The sequence below is a fragment of the Sus scrofa genome, chromosome 13, assembly GCF_000003025.6.
Source record: "Sus scrofa isolate TJ Tabasco breed Duroc chromosome 13, Sscrofa11.1, whole genome shotgun sequence".
Taxonomy (NCBI): domain Eukaryota; kingdom Metazoa; phylum Chordata; class Mammalia; order Artiodactyla; family Suidae; genus Sus; species Sus scrofa.
The window spans coordinates 136,394,681-136,420,729 of record NC_010455.5 but is presented as its reverse complement, the minus strand read 5'-3'; the positions used below and the strand labels follow the sequence as shown (position 1 = coordinate 136,420,729).

At 41.0% G+C, this 26,049-nt stretch overlaps 1 protein-coding gene and 1 pseudogene across 3 annotated transcripts in view; one reads left to right on the top strand and one right to left on the bottom strand.

Annotated features, from left to right (window-relative positions):
* Window positions 1-25,102, bottom strand: part of ROPN1 (rhophilin associated tail protein 1) — a 32,543-nt gene extending 7,441 nt beyond the window's left edge. The window contains exons 1-3 of one of the 3 annotated variants that reach the window (XM_021068368.1): window positions 24,892-25,102; window positions 4,810-4,940; window positions 1,101-1,218 (exon numbers count right to left, since the gene is read on the bottom strand). In XM_021068368.1, coding sequence (XP_020924027.1) covers window positions 1,101-1,218; window positions 4,810-4,925 — 234 coding nt within the window. In that variant the 5' untranslated portion in view covers window positions 4,926-4,940; window positions 24,892-25,102. 3 annotated transcript variants of the gene reach the window in all.
* On the top strand, window positions 183-1,007 carry LOC102157780 (annotated as a pseudogene).

Genomic DNA, 26,049 nt, shown 5'->3' with positions numbered 1-26,049 from the left:
TGAGATATGGTAGTGCTAAGCCACATTTCTTGGGAGTTGGCCAAACTGCAAGTTTTTCCAAGGCAGATCCTCCTCATCCATTCACAGGACAGCTCCCAGGGTGATGTGGCTATGGAGAGAGCCAGAGTTTAAAAGCCAGGCTCTGTCCACACCTGAGATAACAGTGGAACTATAACTATAACTCAAACTGTGAGTGGCATCATATATGGTCTTAGTCAGTAAAGGAGACACTGGCAAGGGAGGTGGACTTACACTTTCTGGAGAGAAGGGATTAGCTTTACATTGAGCCAGGACATCCTGAAAGCTCCAAGGCAATCTGGGATGACCCAATTGACAATGCAGATTACCACCTATTTCACTGTCACTCCTACTTCCCCAAAGATTTACTCTCAGCACATGGTTTAGTGAATGTTAAGACAATGCTTCTTTTCAGCTGCATCCATCATCTCCCAGTAATTCATCAAAATGACCAACACAAAGGGAAGGAGGAGGGCACGTGCTCATAATGTTTTCCAGGCCTTTTAGAAAACACGGAATTGATCTTTCAGCCACATTCATGCGAATCTACAAAAAAGGTGATATTGTAGACAGTATCCTTAATAGGGAATGGGCACTGTTGGAAAAGGCATGCCACGCAGATGTCACCATGGCAAAACGGAAGAGACTGCAATGTCACCCAGTATGATGTTGGCACTGCTGGAAACAAGTTAACGGCAAGATTCTTGCCAAGAGAATTAATGTGTGTGTGGAGCACATTTAAGCACTTTAAGAGCCAAGACAGCTTCCTGAAACCTGTGAAGGAAAACGATCAGAAAAAGAAGGAAGCCAAAGAGAAAGGTACTTGGGTTCAGTGGAAGCGCCAGCTTGCTCCACTCAGAGAAGCTCAGTTCCTGAGAGCCAATGGAAAGGAGCCTGAACTGTTGGAACCCATTCTCTATGAATTCGTGGCATGGTAAGTGTAAAGAAAATAAAAGACCTTGGCTGTAAAAAAAAAAAAAAAAGTTGAAATGTTGAGTGGCCAGCTGATGGGCAAGGGGACTTTTGTCTGTACTCACCCTTGACATTGACCCCCAGCCTGGGGCTGGAAGCACGAATCTTACCCTAGAATGCAGGATCTTTAACAGCTCCGGTGTAAGCTCCGCCCAGTTAGACAAAGCCACTCGTTCAGACCGCTCCCTCACTGGAGGAATATCTCCGCGAGCCATGGCTCCAAAATAACTACAAGACAAACAGTTAGGGGGTTGGAGGGAGCAGCCTATACTCCAGTGGCCTCTGGCTGCTTTGGGAACTCACCCCTCTATTCCTGTCTTTTTCTTTTCTTTCTTTCTTTTTTTTTTTTTTTTTTGAGGGGAGGGTTAAAGAAAAGAACATTTACTAACATTTGCTTCTACATGCCAGACACTGTTTTTAGTTCATTTATGTACAGAAAAAGCCTGAATGTGTTTGTTACTTCACACTTAAGGTATAGAGATAGCTTAGGGAATAAAAAGATTTGTTCTTCTCTAAGGATGAGGTATAACCAGCAAAAGTTTGGTGTGGAATTCCCGGAAGCACATTGGGTTTGTTTGTGGGTTTTTTTAAAGTCATTCTTTTAGTAAGTGTTTTATACACATATGTATGTGCATGCACACATACACACATATATAGGTGTATAATTATAATGAGATATATATTATTGTGTATGTATAAAATGCATATTATATAAGTATACAAAAGGAGAGAGAAAATTATTGTTATTTTATTTTTCATTAATTTTTAAAGAGAACATATTTTATTTTTCTTTTGGCTGCACCTACCATATGCAGAAGTTCTTGTGCCAGGGATCCAACCCACTGTCATGGCAGTGATAATTGCTAGATCCTTAACCCACTGAGCCACCAGAGTACACCCTAATTATTGTTATTTTAACCTCCTCACTCTCTTTTATGAAGGAAGAATCCTAGTACTTGGAGTATCTTTTTTTTCTGAACATAAAGATCTTGATGCTTGAAAACAATGGCTCTCTACATGCTTATAGTGGGTATTAGGTAGTGGTAGGGTTATGTAATCTTGGAAGGAGAAGTTGGAAGAGAACTAAAATGGTTTGCATAAGAAAGGGGAGAAGATGGGGTCCTCTGGGGGTGAACTAGAAAGTTTTTCTAGCTGGAAGCAGTGAGGTTTGGGGCTTCAAAGGTGGTGGGGCAGGGAGAGAAGGTTGACAGGGCACTAACAGAGGCTTAGGTGAGAAGCCAAGCCAAAAAGGGTTTGAGATGAACTTCCAGGGGGTGTGTAAATCCCCATGGAATGACACACCCCATGGAAATCCTCCTCTCTCTTCCCTCAAAAATTTTAGTAACATCTGCCTGCCTATTAGTGCTGTGTGGAATGGATTCTGTTTGGTGCAGTGTGGAAAAATGCTGACCCCTGTTTCAGGATTGACGTATGATGGAAAGGGGCTGCCCAAAGCAGGGACTGGACTTGGGTGGTTGACACGTGGGGCACCGATGCTGTGTGGAAGGGCCTGTCTCCATCAGAAGCCCTCTTATTGACTATCCCTGGGTCACAATCTCTTACTTTTTATTAATTTCTCCAGATCCAGGTGGTAGAAAAAGAACATAGAGGGAATTTTATAAAAGCCCATTTTTAGGGTCAAGCCATGCAGTGATGGAGCAAACCACTGTTTGTCTCCAAGTCACCACACAATGCAGAGCTACAGCTGCCAGCACTAAAACATCTTTTAGGCCTCCCTTGGAGGTCATGGGGTGGGGAGGGGCAGAAGAAATCCTTTCAGGCCACCTCTAACAGTGTGCATGAGACAGTCAGGGCTGGGATGGGTGTGGCTTTGGACCTTTTAGCAAAGTTGGTTAGAGAACATGGAAATGAGGCTGTAGCCATGGGTCTCATTCTCTTTGGGTTGTTTAGCTTCATTTGCAGCAAACAATTCCATGGTTCTTCAAATTTGCGTGGTCACACATACCCACCATAAGACAAATTAGTGTATGTCCTGCTGATGTCTGGTAGGTGGTTTATTCATGGACAGCTCATATGCAGGGAAATTTTTGGCTTGTGATGAATTTAACATTTTCTCTTGGAAATACTTTGTGGCATTTTACCTCCAAAATGCTGCACGTTTGTCAGTCACATAAAACCATCTGACAAGTTGCTTTTCACGTCTGAATAGATGGAGAGTCCTCTTAGGTCATATGCTCTTTTTTTTTTTTTTTCATTGTAGTTCAACTACAAACTGATTCTTCATGGGTATCTAAAACATTTATAGACCATGATACAATATGGGAGCAAGAAGGCTACAACAGCAGAATGTTTTCTCCCATAAATGTCAGGGACAATACAAAGAAGTGTCATTTTTCTAGCTATAAAGCAGCAGCGCAAGAACAATAAAATGGGGTTTTAAACTATTGTATAGTACAAAACACAGTCTGTCTGAGGGTGCCAAAAGAAATTAGTCTTCTGACGGTAAAGTTCAATTTTAGAGGTAATACATAAAATTTAGAATAGAAAACGAAACGGGGTTCATTACCAGGCAAAGCAAACCCCATTGTGTCTTTTTTATGAGCACCACTGGCTTATTTCCATTTATAAAAGCTTCATTCTAGCCCAGCCCAGGAGCATGAGCACACTGGCCAGGAGACTCTGTGAGGCTCCTCTTAGATTACATTGCGGCCCTTCTCAAAGGTGTATGCATGCACCTCTTTCCTACATAGAAAGTGCACGTACCTCAACCTCATGCTAAGGCCATTCTCCCCTCCCTCAACCCACCAACTCTGCTCTATAGCCTTTTAACTCTTCACCTCCCTCTCCCACTGAAGCCCTACTAAGGGGGCCTCACCAAACACTAAAAGTAGCCGAAAAATGGTCAGGGAAGTCTGGTCAGCTCCCAACTCCTGCCCCAAGCCTCAGTTCCCCAGTTTCAGGCAGTCATGTTTGTCTAAGAGGCAGTTTCATAGCTGGGAGCCTTTCAGTGTGAAGCTAGCTGTTTCAATCCGGCCAGCAGCTATTGTGTAAGCTCTGTCCACTGAGCAGCCTCTGGAGATATCTCCTGAAAGAGGACATCTGTGTTTGAGGCACATTGTCTGCAGCCAGGCAGGGGTCCGCCAGCCCCCATCAATTGCCTCCTTTTTCCAGAGTGCAACATGTACTGTGTGGACGTCCTTATGTTGAAGGAACAAATTAGTTTGAACACTCAAGAAAATAACAATTTCCCCGAAGATAAGATACAAGGTATCTCTGGCTGTGGGAAAGAATGAGTTTTAACAACATCAGAGGAAGGTGTCTCATTAAAGGAGAAAACCCAGGAATGAACCGGCTTGAACAGATCCCACACAATCTGCCCCTCCGCTCGTCGCATGGCTCCCCAAGGCGTACTGCTACCACCTAGTGGTGAGACCTGAGAATGAGGCCCTGGTTTACACCAGGGAAAGGCACGCTAGGTCCGAGGGATTCTGAATCTTTTCCACTGGGACAGGGGATGGGAGTAGGGGTGCAGGGACACGATGGAATGTGCGTGTGTGATGTGATTTGGTAATCTAACTCTTGCTGACTGCTCTAGGACACATTGCCTATTCCCCTGGCGTCCTTCTGATCAGTCTGGTTCATTTGAGGGGAGGGCATCCACCGTCGCCCTGTTTGCTGTATTTTGTGTAGGGATTTTACAGCACCAGAGCCATGCGAGAGCTGCACAGCGTGAAGATTGTGCTAATAAAGCCCGACTCCCAGGCTGCAGCCATGACAACCTCCTTCCAGTTTTCCAAGACCTTCCCTCCTCCACCTCCAAAGGGAACCAGGGGCTGGAGGTGAGAAAGGAGTACATACTCTGCAGCCCACTGGATGAGATCCTGCGGCTGGGTCCGAATGGCGGCTTTGGTGAATTGCTTCAGCAATTCCGGCAGCTCCGGAGGGATGCATATTTGCTTGTCGGTCTGAGGCATTGATTGGTTGACCTATGGTGGGGGGCGGGAGGGGGGGAAGAGACACAAAAATGGGAACTTTTGAATCATAAAATGGCAGGAATCCTGGACAGGAAGTCACCCAGACTATAACATGCTCGCTCAATATTGGGGAGTTCACTACCCCACAAGACAGATGTATTGTTACACAACTCCAAGGTTAGAAAGTGTTTTATTCATCCCTGCTCTTTGTTGTTATTAATTTTGTCATTCACATAAAAACACACACAATACTACTTGTTCATTAGAAAAGTAGAGATCAATAAGAAGCAAAAATTCTCCTAATGATATCACCTTGAAATATAGAATGTCTCCTTCCAGAATTTTTTCAATGTAAACACATATTTGTATAAATAAAAATGGGATCATGCAAAACAGCTTATTCACTTAGCATCATATCATGATCATCTTCCATATCACACAACTCTTTTTGGACCGATAATAGTCATGGCAAATTTTACTTGGTGAATCCTCTATTATTTGACATTAGGTTACACATTTCCAACTAAAAAATCATCATTAAAAAGCCATAAACATCTCTGTTTACATTTGCATGTACTCATCCACTTTAATTGTAAAAGAGAAAACTCATATATGTCACTCGAAAAGTTCCAGGACAAATTGAAACAAAACATGAAAATAGATGGTATACAACACTATGCACAAATAAACCACAGATCAAAGGACTTTGCTTTCCATAGAGAAACTCGATATTCTGAAAAGCCCCATCTCTTCCAAACACACATCTAAGCAAATTTCAGCAAACACACCTTTCAAATTGCCTTGCCGAAATTGGAAGAAAGTGAGAGAAAGCCTCATGTGCCAAATAAGTGAGGAAAGCAGAAACCAGAGTGGAACACAAATGAAGAAATGAGGGCTGACATGGGGGCAAGAGTAGATGCCAGGAACTTGACACTTTGAGATAAATGGCCAGGCAAGGAGTGAAAAAGTAAACAGATGAAAGGAAGGACTCTCACTCCTCTCCACTTGAAACCCTCCAAGGTTCTCACACTCAGTGTCAAAGGGTGGGACCGAAAATATCTGCCCCCTGGCAGGGGGAAGCAGCTTCTTCTTGGGGGAGGAATAATTTCCCATGAATCTGCAGCCACAAGCTAGGTCTAAGTTTTAAATTTATATCACCTGAGAAACCCCAAGACAAGAAATTAAAGTGATCTCAGGTTGGTGGTACTCCATTATCTTTTAATTTATGTTCTTTTATTTAGAGGAAGAAGAGTATAAAGGATATAAATTTTAGACTGTAAAAAGTCAAATATGGATAGCAAAATATCAAGGGTAATTACTATAAAAGTGATATAACAACCAAACCAATAGACAGGAGAAAAGGAATTAAAAACAGTAACAACACAAAACAAGTTGACTGATCCAAAAGAAAGCAAGAACAGAGGGATGGGGGAAACATAGCGAAGTGGTCCTTTTTTAACCTTTTGCAACTTTATCTGTCCTCACCATTCCATTGGCACCTTAAAATTGTCAATTACATCTATGAACTCCTTATCTGTGCCAGACACTGTGCTAAGTATTCTGTATACATTTTTTCACTTAATCCACAAAATATCCCTATGATGTAGATTATATTATGACCATTTTACAGAAGATGAAACTAAGAAAGAGGGTAAAAGCTTTGAAATGATGCCTAACTAATAAGTGACAGGCAGGATTTGAATACACACAGTCTGAGGCAGGAGATGGCCTGTTAACTACGACTCACCTTTCCTTCTTGATGGATCCTTGACCCTGTGTGCTGGTCCAGGAATCCACCTCTTGCCTCAGCTGAGACAACACTGGATCTTTAACCTGCTGCACCACAGCGGGAATTCAGGGGTTTATATTTTTGGTTTTTTTGATGGCAGACACGATGCTTGTTTTCCTAGTTTCCTCAGCACTCTGCCTCCATCTCCATATCTACTCCTTCCCCTTCCTCCTGCTAAGCAAGACTTAGTTATCTTCCCAAAGCTCAGTCCTGCCCTCTGCCATTCTCAGACAGCTCACATCCTCTCATGGCTCCAGCTACGACCAAACGGTGTTGATTTTACCTGTTTATCCATCCCTCACCTCTGACCTGTGCTCCATTTCACGCTTCCCACTGCCTCCAGGACATCTCCACTAAAACTCATTCTCCGTCTCCCAGCTAAGTTCCCTCTCCAGATTTGTTTCTGAACACGATGCCACCATTTTCCCCAGTAATTTGGCCTCAAATCCCTGTTTAATCTGCTGAATGTCATTAGGTCTCCTTGGTATTTCCTTTGGAATGTGTCTCCAACTCATCCCATCCTCTCTACTTCCACTCCTTTTACTCTGGTTCAGCCTCTAATCACCTGTTGTGCAGCATCTTACCGGGTAACCCTATCTGAGATTATTCTCTGGTCTATTCTGGCTGGTGTGTCCAGATATGACTTCTATGCTAATGTCAATAGGTCAGAGAGCCCTGATCACAAAATGATAACCATATCCTGACTTTCAAGGTTGTCCATGCTTTATACATACAATTGTACACTATAAATTTTTGCTAGTATTTACCAAACATCTTCTTTTTAAGGGCCACATCTATGGCATATGGAGGTTCCCAGGCTAGGGGTCATTTTGGAGCTGTAGCTGCTGGCCTACACCACAGCCACGGCAACGTGGGATCTGAGCTGCGTCTGCAATATACACTGCAGCTCACTGTTCAAGGCCAGGGATCGAACCTGCATCCTCATGGATAGTTGTTATCACTGAGCCATGACGGGAACTCCGTATTTGCCGAACTTCTAACGCATAGTCCACTCTGGCCACTTTCCAAGAAATTATATATTCAAGGCTTAACACTTTCTCATCCACTGTTAGCAGTACTCCATCCTGCTTTTCTCTTTCAGTGTGTTGCGAATTCTGGCTGGCTTACTTGAGGTGCCCTCCATCTTCCCTGCCAGCTGTTAAAATCCTGTGCACCCTCAAGGTTCATCTTGTGTCCCTACTATGCCTTAAGCCTTCCTACAAAACTTGAGTACTGCCTTTTTTTTTTTTTTTTGTAGTATGCATTTTACCATTTCATCCTATTCTGCCTTTTATAGATCTCCAAAGCTGAGCTTCCCACAAGTGGTCATGGCAGAATGGGTGACAGGTGTGCCATGAGCGATGGATGGTTGTAAACGTTTCATAGTGATCCAAAATATGCAACCATTTTACAACCATTCACAAATTTATAACAGTTGAAATTATATTTGGATACTATTTCACTCAGTCAGTAAACTTCCAGATTTCAGTAATTATTGTTTTTGTGCTTAAGGTTTTATGCAGAGCACCTGCCAACAGAGATGCTTGCATGGAATTTCCCCCTTTAACCACCATTTTAAAACCATCTCTGTAAGTCTGATTATTGTTTTAGTCCCAACGTATTTGTCAGTGACAATCTTTTATCTATATGCATTTCAAATACTTAGTTCTTCCTTTAACTTACTATTATTTTAAAAATTGTTTTCTTCCCAAAAAGAAGGCATATTTTTTCATCACCATCATCACTTGTCTGCAATAAAACATAATTGATTTTGTTCATTTTTTAAAATTGTGACTTGATTTATATATTTATTTATTCTTGAATATTTTGTAAAATATTCAAAATCTGATTCTTAATGGAATTTTGTAATGACATTGTTTATAGAAATTTTAAAATGCTTGATTCTAAAAGCAAATAATAGTGGAAAATAATCGGTTCAGCCAAGGGACTATAGGCCTTTAATATAGTATAAAAATCTTTTTCAAAATATTAATTATACCTGAGTATAAATAATATTTATATTTTGTGGAAAATTTAGCATCTTAATTGTTAAAGTAATGGTAATATTTCTGAAATTTCTCCTTAATGAATGCTTTTCAAGTTTTGTAATTCATGTAAAATTATTCTTGGAGTTCCCATTTTGGCTCAGCAGATTAAGAACCTGACATAGTGTCCGTGAGGATGCGGGTTTGATCCCTGGCCTCATTCAGTGGGTTAAGGATCTAGCGTTGCTACAAGCTGTGGTGTAGGCCTCAGCTGTAGCTCCAATTCAGCCCCTAGTCTGGGAACTTCCATATGCCACAGGTGTGGCCCTAAAAGGAAAAAAAGAGATTCTTAAGAAAATGGACCACCTATTTTCCCTGAAATCTGATTATAGTAAAAAGGGCATATAGTCTCTCCTTAAATATTTTAAATATATCATTTATTTTCCTACTATCAAATGTAATATAAAATTAAATATTAATATCTAATTATAGTCTAATACTTTTTAGAGATTCACAGACATATATAGTAGTCAAAAATGTAAATTTAAGTCACTTGGCAATAAAATGAGGATTGTTTCAAATTGGATTTGTTTGCCCTGATAGTTTTTTTCTTTACCTAAATATCCGTCCAAATATCTTTGCATGGAAAAAGTAATCAAATGAAAAAAATGGTGCCATGTAAATTATGCTAGAGACAGAAAATATCTATATTATATGGATAGTCTCTTAAGAGATTAATCCTTAAAATTTTTGCTCTCGGCACCCTTAATTCCTAAAAGTTATTGAGAACCCACCCTAAAGAGCTTATGTTAATGTGGTTATATCTTGTGATATTTATCATTTTGGAAATTTTAAAGTATTTTAAAATAAAACAATTGCTTTACATATTAACATTAATATATTTTTTATAAAAAACTATAACTACTGTTTTTAGAAACAAAATCTTTTTTTTTTTTTTTTTTTTTTTTTTTTGTCTTTTTAGGGCCCCAGCTGCAGCATATGGAGGTTCCCAGGCTAGGGGTCGAATCAGAGCTGCAGCTGCCGGCCTATGCCACAGCCACAGCAACATGGGATCTGAGAAGTGACTGCAACCTACACCGCAGCTCACAGCAACAGCAGATCCTTAAACCACTGAGCAAGGCCAGGGATCAAACCTGAATCCTCATGGATACTAGGTGGATTCATTTCCACTGAGCCATGCTGGGAACCCCTAAAAATAGTTTTAACTTCATAGTTTCCTGCCCCGTAAAATCTCAAGGATCCTCAGACATCCTTTAAACCGCTTTGAAAACCACTGTTTTATGAAGTTGTTTACAACAGTATTTACAACTACAATGGTAGTTTATATCAGATTGGGTTCAAGAAGTTAAGCAAAAGGTCATAAAATTAAGAACTAAGGCCAAAATATCTCCCACAATTACAGAATCACTCATTTTACCAACCTGCCTGGGAAATGAGCATGTTTGAGACCAAATGAAGCAAAGGAAATATAAAAATTGAATATTACTATTAGAAGATGCATTGATAACTCTCGTCACAAGACCAATTAAGATGCTTGTTTGAAGGGTGATGAATCTACAGATGGTGGTTACAGTGGTCAGTTAACAGCACTAGTTAGAATCCCTGGAGAAGATTTAGAAGAATATTGATTGCCAGAAAGTACCTAAACAAACACCTGATACTTTGTTTTATTGTTATTTTTTTCTTTTTTATGAGTGTGCCTGTGGGATATGGAAGTTCCCAGGCTAGGGGATGAATTGGAGCTGTAGCTGCTGGCCTACCCCACAGCCAGAGTAATGCCAAATCCAAGCTGCATCTGCAATCTACACCACAGCTCATGGCAATGCCAGATCCTTAACCCGCTGATCAGGGCCAGGCATTAAATCTACATCCTTATGGACACTATGTCGGGTTCTTAACCCACTGAGCCACAAATGGGAACTCCCTTTAAAAAAAAATATACTTTAAAACAAACAATATTTTCTGGATTATGCAAGCACAATTGTTGGTTTTGGTACTGGTGGAAAGCTGTGATGACAGGAAGGTGGAAAGGCTCTACATTATATCTATTCTCCTGAACACCTGAGATGTAAGACATTGTTCACATAAAGCTCTTGTCTGTACATTTGCCTACACATGTGAATTCCATATGAAAGGATGTTACTAGTAAAATCCAGGCTGCTATGGTTTTGTCTGTTTTCAGCTTTATGTGAAGAAGCAGTCAGCTGTTTCCTACTCAGTTACCAACTACAGGAAAAGCTTTTTTTTTTCCTGGAGGTTAGGAGCTAAAAGAGGAATTGAAAAATGTCAATGATCCTTATTGTAGAGTTGTTGAGGAGAGTTTATTACCTTCAGAAAATTGTCTTACTTGACATTTTCAAACACCAGAATGAATTTAATCAAAATCACAGTGAAGGTGTGAAAATATAATAAGTATACCAATGAATGCTCAGAGATTCAAACATAATGTGAGATTAGAAGTAGTTCAGTGAGGGAGTTCCCATTGTGGCTCAGCAGTAACGAACCTGACCAGTATCCCCGATGATGCAGGATCGATCCCTGGCCTTGCTCAGTGGGTTAAGGATCTGGCATTGCCGTGAGCTGTGGTGTAGGGTCACAGACTCAGTTTAGATGTAGTGTTGCTGTGGCTGTGGCATAGGCTGGCAGCTGCAGCTCTGATTCAACCCCTAGCCTGGGAAACTCCATATGCCACAGGTGTAGCCCTAAAAAGACAAGAAGAGGAAGAAGAAGTGGTTCAGTGAGGAGTTTAATAATCTAACTTCATCCCTAAAGACCAGTAGCAAAACATCTTTTAGGGGATCACATTATTTGGAAATACATGATATGAAAGTGTTCAAGTGCATCAGAAATCTATTCACCTTATCACAAGAATTTTGATTAAAGAAGAAATCAAATTATTCAAATCCTGATTAATAGTGAGAAAGGAGTTTCTATCAATTGGAGAAAATTTTAAAAATACCATTTTAACATTTGCTAAGACCCCTCTGTGAGGCAAACTTTCTCAGTGAGGGTGACTGTAAGAATTTGAAAATTTCATTAAAAATTTTTGAAAAACTGGAGTTCTCGTCATGGTGCAGTGGTTAACAAATCTGACTAGGAACCATGAGGTTGCTGGTTCGATCCCTGGCCTCGCTCAGTGGGTAAGGACCCGGCATTGCCATGAGCTGTGGTGTAGGTTGCAGAAACGGCTTGGATCCTGTGTTGCTGTGGCTGTAGCATGGGCTGGCGGCTACAGCTCCGGTTAGACCCCTAGCCTGGGAACCTCCATATGCTGTGAGAGCGACCCTAGAAAAGACAAAAAAAAAATTTTTTTTTGGAAAACTGATGACCTTATTTGGACCGAACAGTGGCCTCTCTCTAAAGTAAAATTGTTGGCTCTTCAGGAATTAGTCAAAGAACAATATGAACTTGGACATATAGAAGAAACAACTAGCCCTTGGAATTCTCTGGTTTTCATTATTAAAAAGAAAAATGGTAAATGGTGAATGTTGATAGACCTTAGAAAAATAAGTGCTATTATGGAACCTATGGGTGCATTACAACCTGGATTGCCATCACCCGCCATGATTCCTGAATCATGGCCTATTATTATTATGGATTTAAAAGATTGTTTCTATACTATTCCATTTCATCCTGATGATATTACATGATTTGCCTTTACAATTCCTTCTATTAATAATAAAGAACCTGTCAAGAGATATGTTTGGAAAGTTTTGCCCCAAGGGATGATGAATAGTCTTACATTGCGTCAAAACTGTGTTGCAAGGCCTTTACACAGTATTTGAAAACAGTTTCCTGAGGCTTATATTGTTCATTATATGGACGATATTTTATTGGCACACCTGACAAAGAAATATTGCATAAAAATTTTTTGAGGGCAGAAGAGGAATTAATATCATATGGGTTTAAGATAGCACCAGATATAAACCTCAGTATGATGTTCCTTATACTTATTTGAGTTATTTAATGGAAAGAGAAATTATAAAACCACAAAAAAATTCAGATATGAATAGAACACTTAAAAACCTTACATGATTTTCAGGAATTATTAGGATATATTAATTCACTGCATCCTTCACTTGGTATACCTATCAATTGATGCATTTATTTCAAACTTTGAATGGGGATCCTGATTTAAATTGCCCTAGAGAATTAACTGAACTAGCTAAGGAATAACTACAACTTGTTAATGAGCCCTTACACAAAAGACACATTGTTTGTTAGAATTAGTCCAGAAAAACCAGTTTCTTTAATAATATTACCAAAGAAAAATTCTCCTACTGCCGTCTTGTAGCAAGATAAGGGTCCATTAGAATGGCAATATCTAACCCATACACCTAAGAAAACCATGACCGCTTATCTTAACGCTTGTTTCTCAAACACTATCTAAAGGCAGAACTCATCGTAAACAAATTTCTGGATATGACCCTTCAGAAATTATAGTTCCTTTGAACAACAGCCAAATACAACAACTTTTTGTAGAAAGTATGGATTGACAGATTGCCTCAGCTGAGTATGTTGGTAAAATACACATACATTATCCTAAAAATCCAATAATACAATTTTTTAGTAAACATGAATGGATAATACCTGTTAATACAAAGCAAAGCCCTATTGCTAATGCCCCAGTTTACTTTACTGATGCCAATAAAGAGTTCAAGGCAGGATATACAGGACCTACTATGAAGATATGGGTCTCATCACATCAGTCAGTACAGCAGGCTGAGCTGGACGCTATTATTAATGTTCTGCAGGATGTGAATTCACCCCTTAATATTATTTCTGATTCATTATATTCCGTAAAAGTAACAAGGAATATTGAGACCATGGCATTACCTGAAAACACTCTTAAACCCATTTTTGTTTTGTTTCACATATTACGACAAATTATTCAACGTAGAAATTTTCCTTTTTACATTTCACATGTACGGTCCCATTCCCTGTTGCCAGGACCTATTGCGCAAGGAAATGCACAGATTGATAAATTAATTATGTACTCTTCTCTGTATGAATATCACCAACTAACTCATATCAATACTAAGGGACTGATGCAAAAATTTGATATTTCTCGCCAGCAAGCTAGAGACGTTGTTGCTGCCTGTCCTGAATGGACTCTAACACACCCTCATTACTCATGTTGACACTCTTAATCTACGAGGAATCCAATCAAATGATATTTGGCAGATGGATGTTACGCATGTTCCTCACTTTGGCAGAATGGGATATGTACATGTATCAATAGATACTTACTCAAATGTCAGTTTTGCCTACTCCCCTGCAGGAGAAGCAGTTAAAGATGTTAAAGCACATTTATTGCAGGCCTTTTCCTATATGTGTACTCCGTTAACAATAAAAACAGATAATGGTCCTGCATATACCAGTTTTGCTTTAAATAAATTATTTCAGGACTGGGATATTAGACATGTCACTGGGATACCTTATAATCCTCAGGGTCAAGTCATTATAGAAAGAGCTCATAAAATGCTAAAAAATACTATTTAAAAAAGGGGGGGGAATGTAGGCCTTATGCCCAGGGAAATTCTAGCTCAAGCATTATTCACCTTAAATTTTTTAGATATAAGAGGATTTAATGATAAACCGGCTATAATGCATCATTTTGAATCACTTACAAGACAGCAGGTTAGATATAATCCCTCTGCTGATATTGATGATTACACCCCTGTATTTTGGAAAAATGAAAAGGGAGAATGGCTTGAAGGATACAGAGTAAAAAAGGACAAGGTTTTGCTCTTATCCTTACAGAGAATGGACAACATCACTGGGTTACCAGAAGAAATAGCAAAGAAAGGAAAGAAAAGAAATTGGAAGAGTCTAGATCCACCCGGGGAGCCTCCACTACATGCCCTGAAACGAATGACAATTCATTCGTCACAGGAGAAAAAAGTCAACACCATTGCCTCGAATGAATAATAGTAAAATACCACATGGGGGCAAATAAAAAAGCTCACTATAGAAGGGGAAAAACTGGTGTAAGATCAGCATTACCCTTTATTTATTTATTTAGTCTTCTTGCCTTTTCTGCGGCCGCTTCCACGGCATATGGAGGTTCCCAGGCTAGGGGTCTAATTGGAGCTGTAGCTATCCGCCTACGCCAGAGCCACAGCAACACGGGATCCAAGCCACCTCTGCAACCTACACCAAAGCTCACGGCAACACTGGATCCTTAACCCACTGAGCAAGGACAGGGATCAAACTCGCAACCTCATGGTTCCTAGTCGGATTCATTAACCACTGCGCCGCAACGGGAACTCCAGCATTACCCTTTAAATGCTACTATGTTATTTGTGGCTATAATGGCAGATTTACAGCAGGTGGTAATTTTGTTGGGAGATCAAGTGAATAGTTTGCAAAAACAAGTAAGACTTAAATGTGAATGGAATATTACTTCATTTTGTGTGACTCCTCACCGGTATAAGGAATCATCCTTTAATTGAGATAAAGTAAAACAACATTTATTAAATCAAGGGAACTTATCAATTGATATTAATAATTAAAAAAAAGAGATTATGGAAACTTTCTCTCAGAAGTTGCATTTACTTCAAGGATCTAACCTTCTGGAGACTGCAGCTGATGGTTTATTGCAACTAAATCCCATTCCTCACTTAAAGACCATTGGCGGTACTATGGGAGGCTTTATGTTCATATTCATATGTCTGTTTTTTTGTTTCTGTACAGTCTGGAGATGAATCATGACAAAAATCAATGGACAACAACAGCAATTAGCCACTACAGCACTTGCTAATATGATTAATAAACAAGAATCATAAAAATTTAAAAAAGAGGGAGATGTTGGCAGCATGAATATGCAACATGACGAAGAATGGAAAGAAAAGACTGGTGCCATAGAGTGGGTATAGAAGGTCAGTCTATACAGTCTATCTCCCATGACCCTTGAGGCAAAACGAATGAGAACAACATCAAAAAATGGCATCTTGAAAACAAGATTGCTGAAGCACTGATGTTGCTGATGGAAAACCATCAGCTCTGACATTCTCAGGACTGGAGCCTTGGGGGATTTATGGGAGAGGCCATAGATAGCTTGAAGCAAACAAATAATTATGGTCTTGGAGGGCTGAAACATTTATGATTACTTTATGTGCTTAGGAATGACTGTCCTAGCATATCTTGCTTTCAGTAAGTTCGAAGTAAAATACCGATGTATCTCCTGCACGTACAAGGAAGTAGAAAATAGTAAATAAAAACCATGAGTTGGCTCAGAGGGTTGCTATTGCTTCTGGAAGGCTGTAGCCCCATGATCCCCCCTCTCTTTCCGTGTCTTCTTATTTCTGCGGCACCGCTGACTTGGGGACCTGGGTTGACAAGCAGGCCTTGTCATTGGAATATAACTGCTTTCCAATGTTGTGTTAGTTTCAGTTATAGAGCAAAGTGATTTGGTTATACATATCCATATATCCATTCTTTTTCAGATTCTTTTTCCATATAGGTTATTACAGAATATTGAGCAGAGTTCCCTGTGCTTCACAGTGGGTCCTTGTTGGTTATCTAGTTTATACATAGTAGTGTGTATAAACTTTTTTTGATTGCAGAGAAATAGAATTCCCAGAATGTCAATAAGACTCAAACACATCTGCTACTTTATAAAGAAAGGAGGAGCCAAGGGAAAGAAATAGCAACATCTACCACTGGCAGCAACTCCCTTACTGAGGCAGTGAGATAAGGCTGTATGACTGTGTTAGTTTATGAATAGGAGTTGGGATTCCCTCATGAGAGTTGTTGCTTTCTGAGGTTGATAGAGGGAAGGGGTCCTTAAGATTTCTGACACCACTAAAGCACCAAAGCATGAACACATTTTAAGATGGGTCATGTGATTCTAAGATTGAGAGAAGGTGAGTAAATTTGAAAGAGCCAGAAAAGTAGGCTGATACCAATTTAGGCTAATCTAACCAACAACTGGCTGTTCTTTCAGTCTTGCTCTACCTGAATTTTATAAAACGATAATATCACAAAAGTAGTCTTTGCAATATCATCCAGTGTGGCACCCTCCAGCCTTGTATCACTCCTCCACTCTCTAGCTCCTTCATGCCAGCTTCTCCACTGATCTTCGCTATCCCCCAAGAACACGTTTCTATTTCTTATTTAATCTCCAGTGAATGACTCCCCTCAAGCCTGCATCCCACTCAACTATTGTCCTCATTCTCAGCAGGTAAAGTAATTTCCCTACCTGAATGAGATCAAGGGTGTCAGACTGAATTCACACTGCCGTCCTCTGCCACCCCAGTCTATGACTTTGAGTTCACATTCTTTACTGCTTGAACTCTTAGTTCTTAACTTGTCCAAGACTGAGGAATCGGCATTTGATCCTCTACATTCTCTAGAAAGTTACAACTTTTCCACCTCCCTGTCACCGTCTCTTCCATCACATCGGCAATGTCTGGACTTTTTGTTGGCGGGGGAGGTTGTTTTTACTGTCTTTCCCAATGGTCTAATTCTCTTTTTCACTGTCAAACTTCCCAAGTGCGCGCAAGTCTGACTCTCATGCCTCTTGACGTGATTCCTCCTCCTTTAACCTCTTAGGAAGCTTCCATCCTGATGATTGTCCTGAAACAGATGTAAATGTCACCAAAGTCCCCTTGAAATCTCAGTCTAGTGATTTCCCTCACAACACTTATTCTTCTTGGCTTCTGTGTTGCATTTGAGAAATTGATCTCTCTGATGAAACACCTTGCTGCATCAGATAATAGAGTCTTGCTTGCCCCAACTCTGTGCTGTTCCTTGTTCATTTCTGTCACCTTTATCTCTAACATCCCTTTTTAGAAGTATTGCCTGAGGCTCAACCCTTGAATGCTTGTATTTTCTAATCCATGCTTTTTTTTTTTTTCCAACAAATTGTTTGTTTTTAAGAATCTTGGTAAATATTCCACGTTTACCAGAAAGGAATGTTTACTCTGCAGTTGTTGGGTGTAATGTTCTATATATATCAAGAAGTTTAACCATGTAGTTCAAATCTTCTATATCCTTATTTACTTTTTTGTCTCCTTATTCTATCAATAAATGAGAGAAGTGTTTAAAATCTCCACCTATGAGATGGTTTTGTCTATTCTTTTAGTTCTGTCAATTTTTTCTTGATAAATTTTCAGTCTCTGTTATTACGTGCATAAATAAGAAGGCTTTAAAATTTTTTCTTTTTTGCTTTTTAGGGCTGCACCCACAGCACATGGAAGTTCCCAGGCTAGGGGTCAAATCAGAGCTACAGCCACTGGCCTACACCACAGCTCACAGCAATGCTGGATCCCTGATCCACTGAGTGAGGCTAGGGATCAAACCAGCAACCTCATGAATTCTAGTCTGATTCGTTTCCACTGTGCCACAAAGGGAACTCCCCAAATTTTTTCCTCTTGATTGGAAACTTTTATCATTATGCAATGCCTCACTGTTTTATTTGTCTTAAACTCAACTTTGGAGTTCCCATCGTGGAGCAGCAGAAACAAATCCGACTAGGAACCATGAGATTTTGGGTTCAATCCCTGGACTTGCTCAGTGGGTTAAGGATCCTGCGTTGCCGTGAGCTGTGGTGTAGGTTGCAGATGCGGTTTCAATCTGGGGTTTCTATGGCTCTGGCGTAGGCCAGCAGCAGCAGTTCCAATTAGACCCCTAGCCTGGGAACCTCCATATGCAGCGGGTGTGGCCCCAAAAAGACAAAAAAAAAAAAAAAGTCCACAATTTTTCAAGATTATACATTTTCCCAAAATTTTACCTTCAATTTTTTTGGTGTCCTTTTGTTCAAAGTGTGTCTTTTATAAACAGCTTAAAAATATATTCCGAATATTTTGTCTATTAATTGTCTTCCTTTTTTTAAAGGACATATTCACTGAGTACAGAATTTCTAGGTGAGCAGGTTTTACTTTCAGCACTTTTAAGTATGTAATCCCATTGTCTTTTGGTCTCTGTCGTTTGTTAAAATTAAGCCAGATATCTTTGTTTGCTCCTTTGGAGGTAATGCGCCTTTTCTGCTCTGGCTGTTTTTATGATTTTCTCTTTATCTTTGATCTTTAGTAGTTTGATTGATTTGCCTGTGTGTTCCCGGATGGAGTCTGCTGAGCTTCTTGGACATGTGAGTTGATATCTTAACCAGTTTTGAAAAATTCTTGAGTATTACCTTTCCAAATACTGGCTGTACCATTACCTCCTGAGACTCTTTCTCCTTACCTTCGGGAACTCTAATTACATCTATCTTAAACCATACACTGTTTTTTCCAGCTGCGATTCGGTTTGGATATTTTCTATAGACCTTTGAGTTCACTAGCTATGTCTTCTGCCATCCAGGCTTCTGTTAAGTCCATTCAATGAATTCTTTATTTGAGATATCATTATTATTTTTATCATTTGGCCACACCCAGGCCATACAGGAGTTCCTGGGCCAGGGATACTATCTGATCCTATCTATGACCTATGCCACAGTTGCAGCAACACCAGATCCTTAACCCACTGAGCTGGGCCAAGAATCGAAACTATGTCACCGCAGAGACAATGCCAGATCCTCAACCTGCTGTGCCATACTGGAAACTCCAAGATGTATTATTTTGAGCTCTAGAATATCTAGTGTTTTTAATGTATAAACTTCTGTGTTGATATTCTGCATTTTCATTCATTTATGCATCATTTTCTTGATTTTCCTGAACATATTATCCGAGTTATTTTAGACTCAGTATCTGATAACTCCAGTAGCTGAATCTGCCTGTGGACTTTCTCCTTGATATCTATTTTTTTCTCTTGATTACTAGACACATTTTCCTGCTTCTATGCATGTCCAATATTTTTTAATTGTATGTCAGATATTGTGTAAAAACTAAAGTGTGTTTGGGGGGCCTCAAATTTCTAATCTGTCATACCAGTGGTGTTTGACTACCAAGTCTTGCTGGCTTCTTCCCCCCTCCGCCCCCCGCCTCAGTAAAATCTCTTTTCAAGGCCAAGCACAACCCCGAGTCTACATCCAAAGCTGGCAAATCTCCCCAGGGAAGAAAATCACTGTGACCATCAGTTCACCATGGAAGGACTTGGCACCCTCCTGGAATTTTAATCTAGAGCTCATTGCCTCTAGAGCTCTCTGATATATTGACAATATTTTTACAAATAATTTTTCTAGAGTTTTTAATTTGTTGCAGTGGGAGGCTTGAGCTGCTGCAACCCTACTATATTCAGGCTGAAAGTAGAGGGGTTTTATTTGTTTTTCGTTTTGTGACTTTAACCAGAGTCTATGCAATAGCTTGCAAGTCTCCAATCCTAAACTCTCAACCATGGCACAGTCACATCCACCAGCTACCTACTGTAGAGGTCTCCTTTCCCATAAAACATCCAAAACAAACTTCTTGTACTTTCTCAATTACATTGGTCTGATAGATCATGGCCACTTTTTTTTTTTTTTTTTTTTTTTTTTTTTTTTTCTTTTTAGGGCCAAACTTGCAGCATATGGAAGTTCCCAGGCTAGAAGTTGAATCAGAGCTATAGCTGCCGGCCACAGCCACAGCCACAGCAACGTCAGATACAAGACACATCTGCAACCTACCCTCAGCTCGCAGCAATGCCAGATCCTTAACCCAGAGTGAGGCCAGGGATGGAACCCAAATCCTCACTAAGGGACTAGTGAGTTCTTCACCCCCTGAACCACAAGTGGGAACTCTGATCAAGGCCATTTTTGATTCATTCTTTTCTTTCATTCCTTTTAGTCCTGGTAGACTTAAAAAAAAAAATCTATCTGGAAGATAAAAAGGAACATCTTTTCCAAAAAAAGAAGGGACTTAATTTGACTTAGGCTATAGTTCAATATCTTCAATTTACAAATGAGAGAACTGACGTGATTGACACAAGCTAACAATTTCTGTTGGCACTAAATCAAGAATTCAGGTCCACTTCACTGCTCTTTCCACACTCTAAAGGCCATGCTGCCTCTCTTGGAATGAGGCAATTATACATCATGGATTTTCTCTAGGACAACCCTAGTTTCATATATTATGTCATACTCTTTCCATCAATCACTGAAATATCCTGGATATTTCCATTTGAATCATGAAAAGTCCACTTTTGGTAACTTGGAGTAAAACAAAATCAGAGTGTGTCCTAATGTTTTTGTCCTAAAAATGAGCATTATCTCTTGAACCATATTCCATACATTTGTTAAGAATGGAAGGGTGATCAGCATCAAGAGAGGCTTCAAGATCCATGCACATTCCTTATCTCATTTAATCCTCACAGCAACCTATGGGTAGGTAGATCTAATATTGGAATCATTTCTCAATGCCAGGAAATTGAGGTTTCGTTTTCCCAGATAAAATATCTTAACCACTCATATTATCATATCACTCTCTAAAACCTTTAGTGGATCTTCATTTCTTTTCTCATCAAAATGATGCCCTGACTTTCAAGCTCTCCAAAATTTGTTTTATTCATATTAGCTTGCCTCTCCAACTTCATTTCACAGAAGTCTGGATCTTTTTCTACCCTGGGCCAACCCCTGGATCAAGCCAACCCAGCATGTGGATGCCAACAACAATCTTGCTAAGAGCAGTCCTATCTGACCTTGTTCCTTTTTGGAGAAGTAGTTTTTGGCTCTGTGGTTAGCATTTTTCTCCAAACTGCTTATATATCATGCTAGTACCACCTCTTGAAAGTTATGAGTTCCACATATTTTATCATTTAGCAAGCAAGCCGTTACCTCTTTTGGTGTGTATTAATTTAGTCATGTTCATATTTCAAAGATTTCCTCCATGTTCATATCATGGTCCATAAGCCCAAGGATACCATTTACAGATTGCTCTGTTACCTGTGCTCCCTAAGTGTGCAACATGTCCCCCTGGTCTTGGGACCTGGCATACAAACCTGGGGCCACCTTAACCTCATCTCTCATAAGCATAAGTCTTCATTTCTTCAGTGTGAAGGGTCAGAATATCCATCACTTCATTTCATCATTTTACTTGACCTCCCTGCTTTTGATTTCATCAGAACATTCCTATGGTCCAGGGACTCTAAGTCTACAAGGACTCTGAGGGTGAAGGCATCATAAGTTTCAACAAAAATTCAGGGCTATGTTTCTCTCCTGTTTCCACTATCATTCCTGATGGTACTCAACACTGCCCTTGGCTTTTCCAACCCAAAATGCAGAGATGCTGTACTTCTTAGTCTAGAAACATTAGCCTACTCTAGAAACACTTGACTATGAGACAGAAGACCAGATAGTCCTGGGCCTATCTTGGACTACTTATGTGATCCTGGGCAAACAATCAATCCAACAAAAACCTTAGTGTCAGGAATAGCACTGAATACTGGGGTACAGAAATAAATGAGTCATACTTCCTGCCCTCAGAGAGCTCACAGGCCAGTGGAAGAGACTGACAGGAAAATCAGTGATCCAAATAGGACATGATAAGTGTCAAGACGTCTGCACTAGATATAGGAGAACAGAAACTCCTAGATGAGGCATCAAACTCATCTAGAGGTAGGAGAAAGCGGTCAGAAAATACTTCCTAAATAGTGATGATATTTGAAAAAAGACTTGGGGAAGCTTCGTTTGCTCACTGCTGTATTCCCAGCCCCTAGAACTGTGCCAGGTACAAAGTAGGTCCTCAGTAAGCAATCTGTTTCCTGATGAGAGCAAAAAGTGAATTCTTTGTGGCTAGGGCTACTTAGACAAAGGTGTGGAGGTATCAGAGCATGGAGAGTTCAGGGAACAGTGAGTAATGATGGAGGGCTAGAATGGATAAAAGGGGAATTGTTGGACCTAAGGCTGGAAACAGAGCTCAAGACCAGAATATAAAAGGCCTGGTATGCTAGAGTAAAGCTTTTGAACTTTATATTAAGGTGATAGGGAGTCACTAGAGGATTTAAGCAGTAGATTCACACATCAGATTTTGGTGTCATCTTAATGCTCCAGTTATCAATTGATTGACTGACTCCCTGCTCCAAATTCACTCTCCATTGTCTCCTCACCAGAAATAGAACTAGGTTCTTTCAACAACAGTTCTCCTTTGCCAGCTGGCATAATGTTAAGCTTTGTCAGTAGAGGGCACTGGAGGGATACTGGAGGAGGAAGGGGCTTCTGTCCCTTTCACAGGCTCTTCCTACTGGGCTCCAGGAGGGTGCAATTTCCCCAGTGCTGGGATCCTGCATCTGCAGTATGGGATCTCCTAAGTGTTCCATGGCTGCAGTGTACAGGAGTCAGCAGTGCCCGGTGGCTAGCTGCTTTTCCTGGCACCTCTCCTGGGAAGCTTTGCAGCAGAGTATAGCCACTGTACATTCATCTTTTCATGAATGGCTTCCTGGGCATCCCAGACAGTGGATTTCTGGCTGCCTGGCCCCTCAGCAGTTTCTCTGCCATCCAATGATCTGAGCTATACCCTCTGCAACAGGCTCTTGGGAGGTCATCTCTTTCTTGGATGGTCTATTTCAAGGGTACTGATTGCCTCTTCTGTCTGTAATTCCTGTAATTCTTTATGACTTGCTAACCAATCTTCCATTACCCCAACCCATGATAGTTAAAAATTTGTTATATTGAACTTCCTTTGTTAAATAGTTGTATGATTTCTTTCTCTTTGCTGGATTCTGAAACACACATCAATTGAAAGCTGTGGAGATGGGCTCAAGGGAGTGGAGTGAAGCTTCACGCCCGCAGCCTGGTTAGGAAAATATGGCAGCACTTTTGGCAGCAACTCTGGGGAGCATCCCTGCCATGAAAAGCCATTGCAATGGGGGAGGATAGGACAGGCAGGAGCTACAGGACTTGGTAATCAATGGTGGAGATGGATGAGAAGAGACAAGAGTTTAGAGTGACTCCCCACTTTTCAAGCTTTGATGACTGGTCACCTTTGATGATAACCCTAACCCTAACAGTAGAAACAGTAGGACCCTGAAGGAGGGACAGGTCAGATTCTCCTCCCATGTCTCCATGGGACTCGGGATTTCCATGCACCTTTGAACCACAGAGACTTAGAATCATAGACTCTTATAGGTTGGAGTGACACCAAAGACCAATGTTTCGTTTCAGACCATTTGTTCACATCTGATAAAAGAAGTAGGGGAAATGTCCATTCTATCTTAACATTCCATGATTCCAAAGCTTTGCGAAGTTCTTTTCCATTTTCGAAGTTCTTAGTATGGTGGGCTTTCCTCAATTTATCTATCAATATCAGCCCCCCTCCAACTCTTAAAATTCAACGTATTTCCTCTTCTGTGACACCTACATCCTTCCCACTGTGGAATGACAGGTCAACGCGTCTGTGCTGAGTGCTAAAGAATATAGGACTTATCAAATATGAAATATAATTATGGATTTGCTTCTGGAATTTCTCATTTGGTTTTATTGGTGTGGGCTAAACAGGGCTCCAGTTATATAAATGGAAGCCTGCAGTTACCTGAATGAAAGACTCCAGACACCAGAATCTCAGAGGTATTTTCTTCAAACAGTTCCTGGAAACTAGAACCAGGCAACTGTATGTTCTTGTTGGGGTTTAGAATAGAAGATGCATTTTGGACTCACGGTTACCCTTGCCTGGATACTTCTTCACCTTTTCACAGGTTTTTCAGGTCTTGAATCAGCTTTCCCTGACCTATCAGTTCCACTGCACCCTCTCAGACATCACTTACTCACCTCTCCTTGACAGCACTTAGCTCTAATTTTACATTGTTTGTGTGATTTTTATGATTAACATCTGCCTCCCCCAATAGACTGTAAACGTGAAGGTAGGGATGGTCATTTTCTACTCACTATAGATCTCCCTTGCCCAACCTGGTGCCTTGAATACACTCAGTACTCAATATGTAGGAGGAAAATGAAGGACTGATAGCAGTTTACAAAGCAGTAGTCATGCCTGTTAGTCCTCATGGCATATTCCCCCCATTGGTATTTTAGTCAGTGGGGGGCTCTGATCCCAGATTCTGTTCTGTTTCCAAATCACGGCCCTCTATGAAAGAAATTATAAAATGGTAGTCCTAGCTACAAAATATGCATATAGCTTAGGCGGAGGGCAACAATCACCCATATTTATGTTTTCTTAAAGATCTCATTTCTCTCCTCTTGCTCTGTAGACAAGAGGGGTCAGAATCTAGGTGGGCCATCAGACAAGGCTCTTCCCTCAGACCCGAGCAGCCGTCGGGGCGCTAAGGGTGCTCCCCTCCCTCCAATTCCCCTCAGGGTGGCTACCTGAGATTCGTTCCCAAACGGGCTATCCGGCACCGGGCGACACCTCGCGCCTGCCCTCAGGCGGGAGGTGTGGGCAGAGATCAAGCGCCCCGCACCTTGGGCGGGCGGAAAGCAGCGGAATCTGGGCGGGGAAGGGCGGCACCGGCCTCGGCCTCTAGGCTCTGGAGAGGTGAGGCGGGACCCGCTTTGTTAGCGCTAAGCCTTCGCTTGGCAACGGTGACGCCCACTGCGCTGCCTGGCAACCGCGGCGCAGGGGCAAGGGCGCGACCTCACAGAGCCACCCCCTCCCCAGATGCCCCGCCCCACCGTCTCGCCCGGCCCCGCCCCCTCTGCCGCAATCTGCTCGGGAGTCTGGCTCCCCAAGGTTCCGCCTGGGCGGGGCTGGGATACCAAGAGGTGCCTCGGGGTTTGCTTGTGGTGGAAGGACTAGAAGGCCTAGCGGTTTAGGGATGGGGCTGGGGGCCTTGAGAAACCCGGGGGAATGGGTAGCAATTTACAGTGGGCTTTTGTACGTTAGAGAGCGGAAGTGGAGGAGCTTTCAACGATCTTTTGGCTTGTGGAAAGTGGGTAGGTGAAGAGAAGCCCTGGGGAATGATTGTAACAAGCACTTCCTGCAGCGCTTTTTTTTTTTTTTTTTTTTTTTAAGTGCATGACACATATTAACCCACTTAATCCTTATATCACCCCATGAGACAGGTACCATTATCTTCATTTTTGTAGGTGAGGAAGCAGCACAGAGCAGTCAAGTAACTTCATAAGAGTTAGCAAGTGGTAAGGTTAGGATTGGAACCCACATTTTGTAGTTCCACGTTCCTAACTCTTAACCCTTTATAGTGCTAGGAAAGAGGAATGGAGCCAATTGTGGATAGAAAGGGAACAGAGAAAAAAAAGAAAACATGCACATGTAGAATGGCATCAAGGTCTCATAGCAACTCTGGAGGTAGGTATTTACCTTCATTTTAGAAATGAAACAGGCTTAAAACATTGAGTAACTTGCCTATCGTCAGACAGCTGGCAGTGAGGTGTAATTTGACTCCAGGTCTTCTGATTTCAAGGTTTCTCAAGATTTTTCTTTTTTAAGCTCCCAAGGAAGTCAGAAAAGCCCTTTCTTTCTCTGCTACAACTGTTGTCATTTTTATACCCATTTTGAAGGTGCCC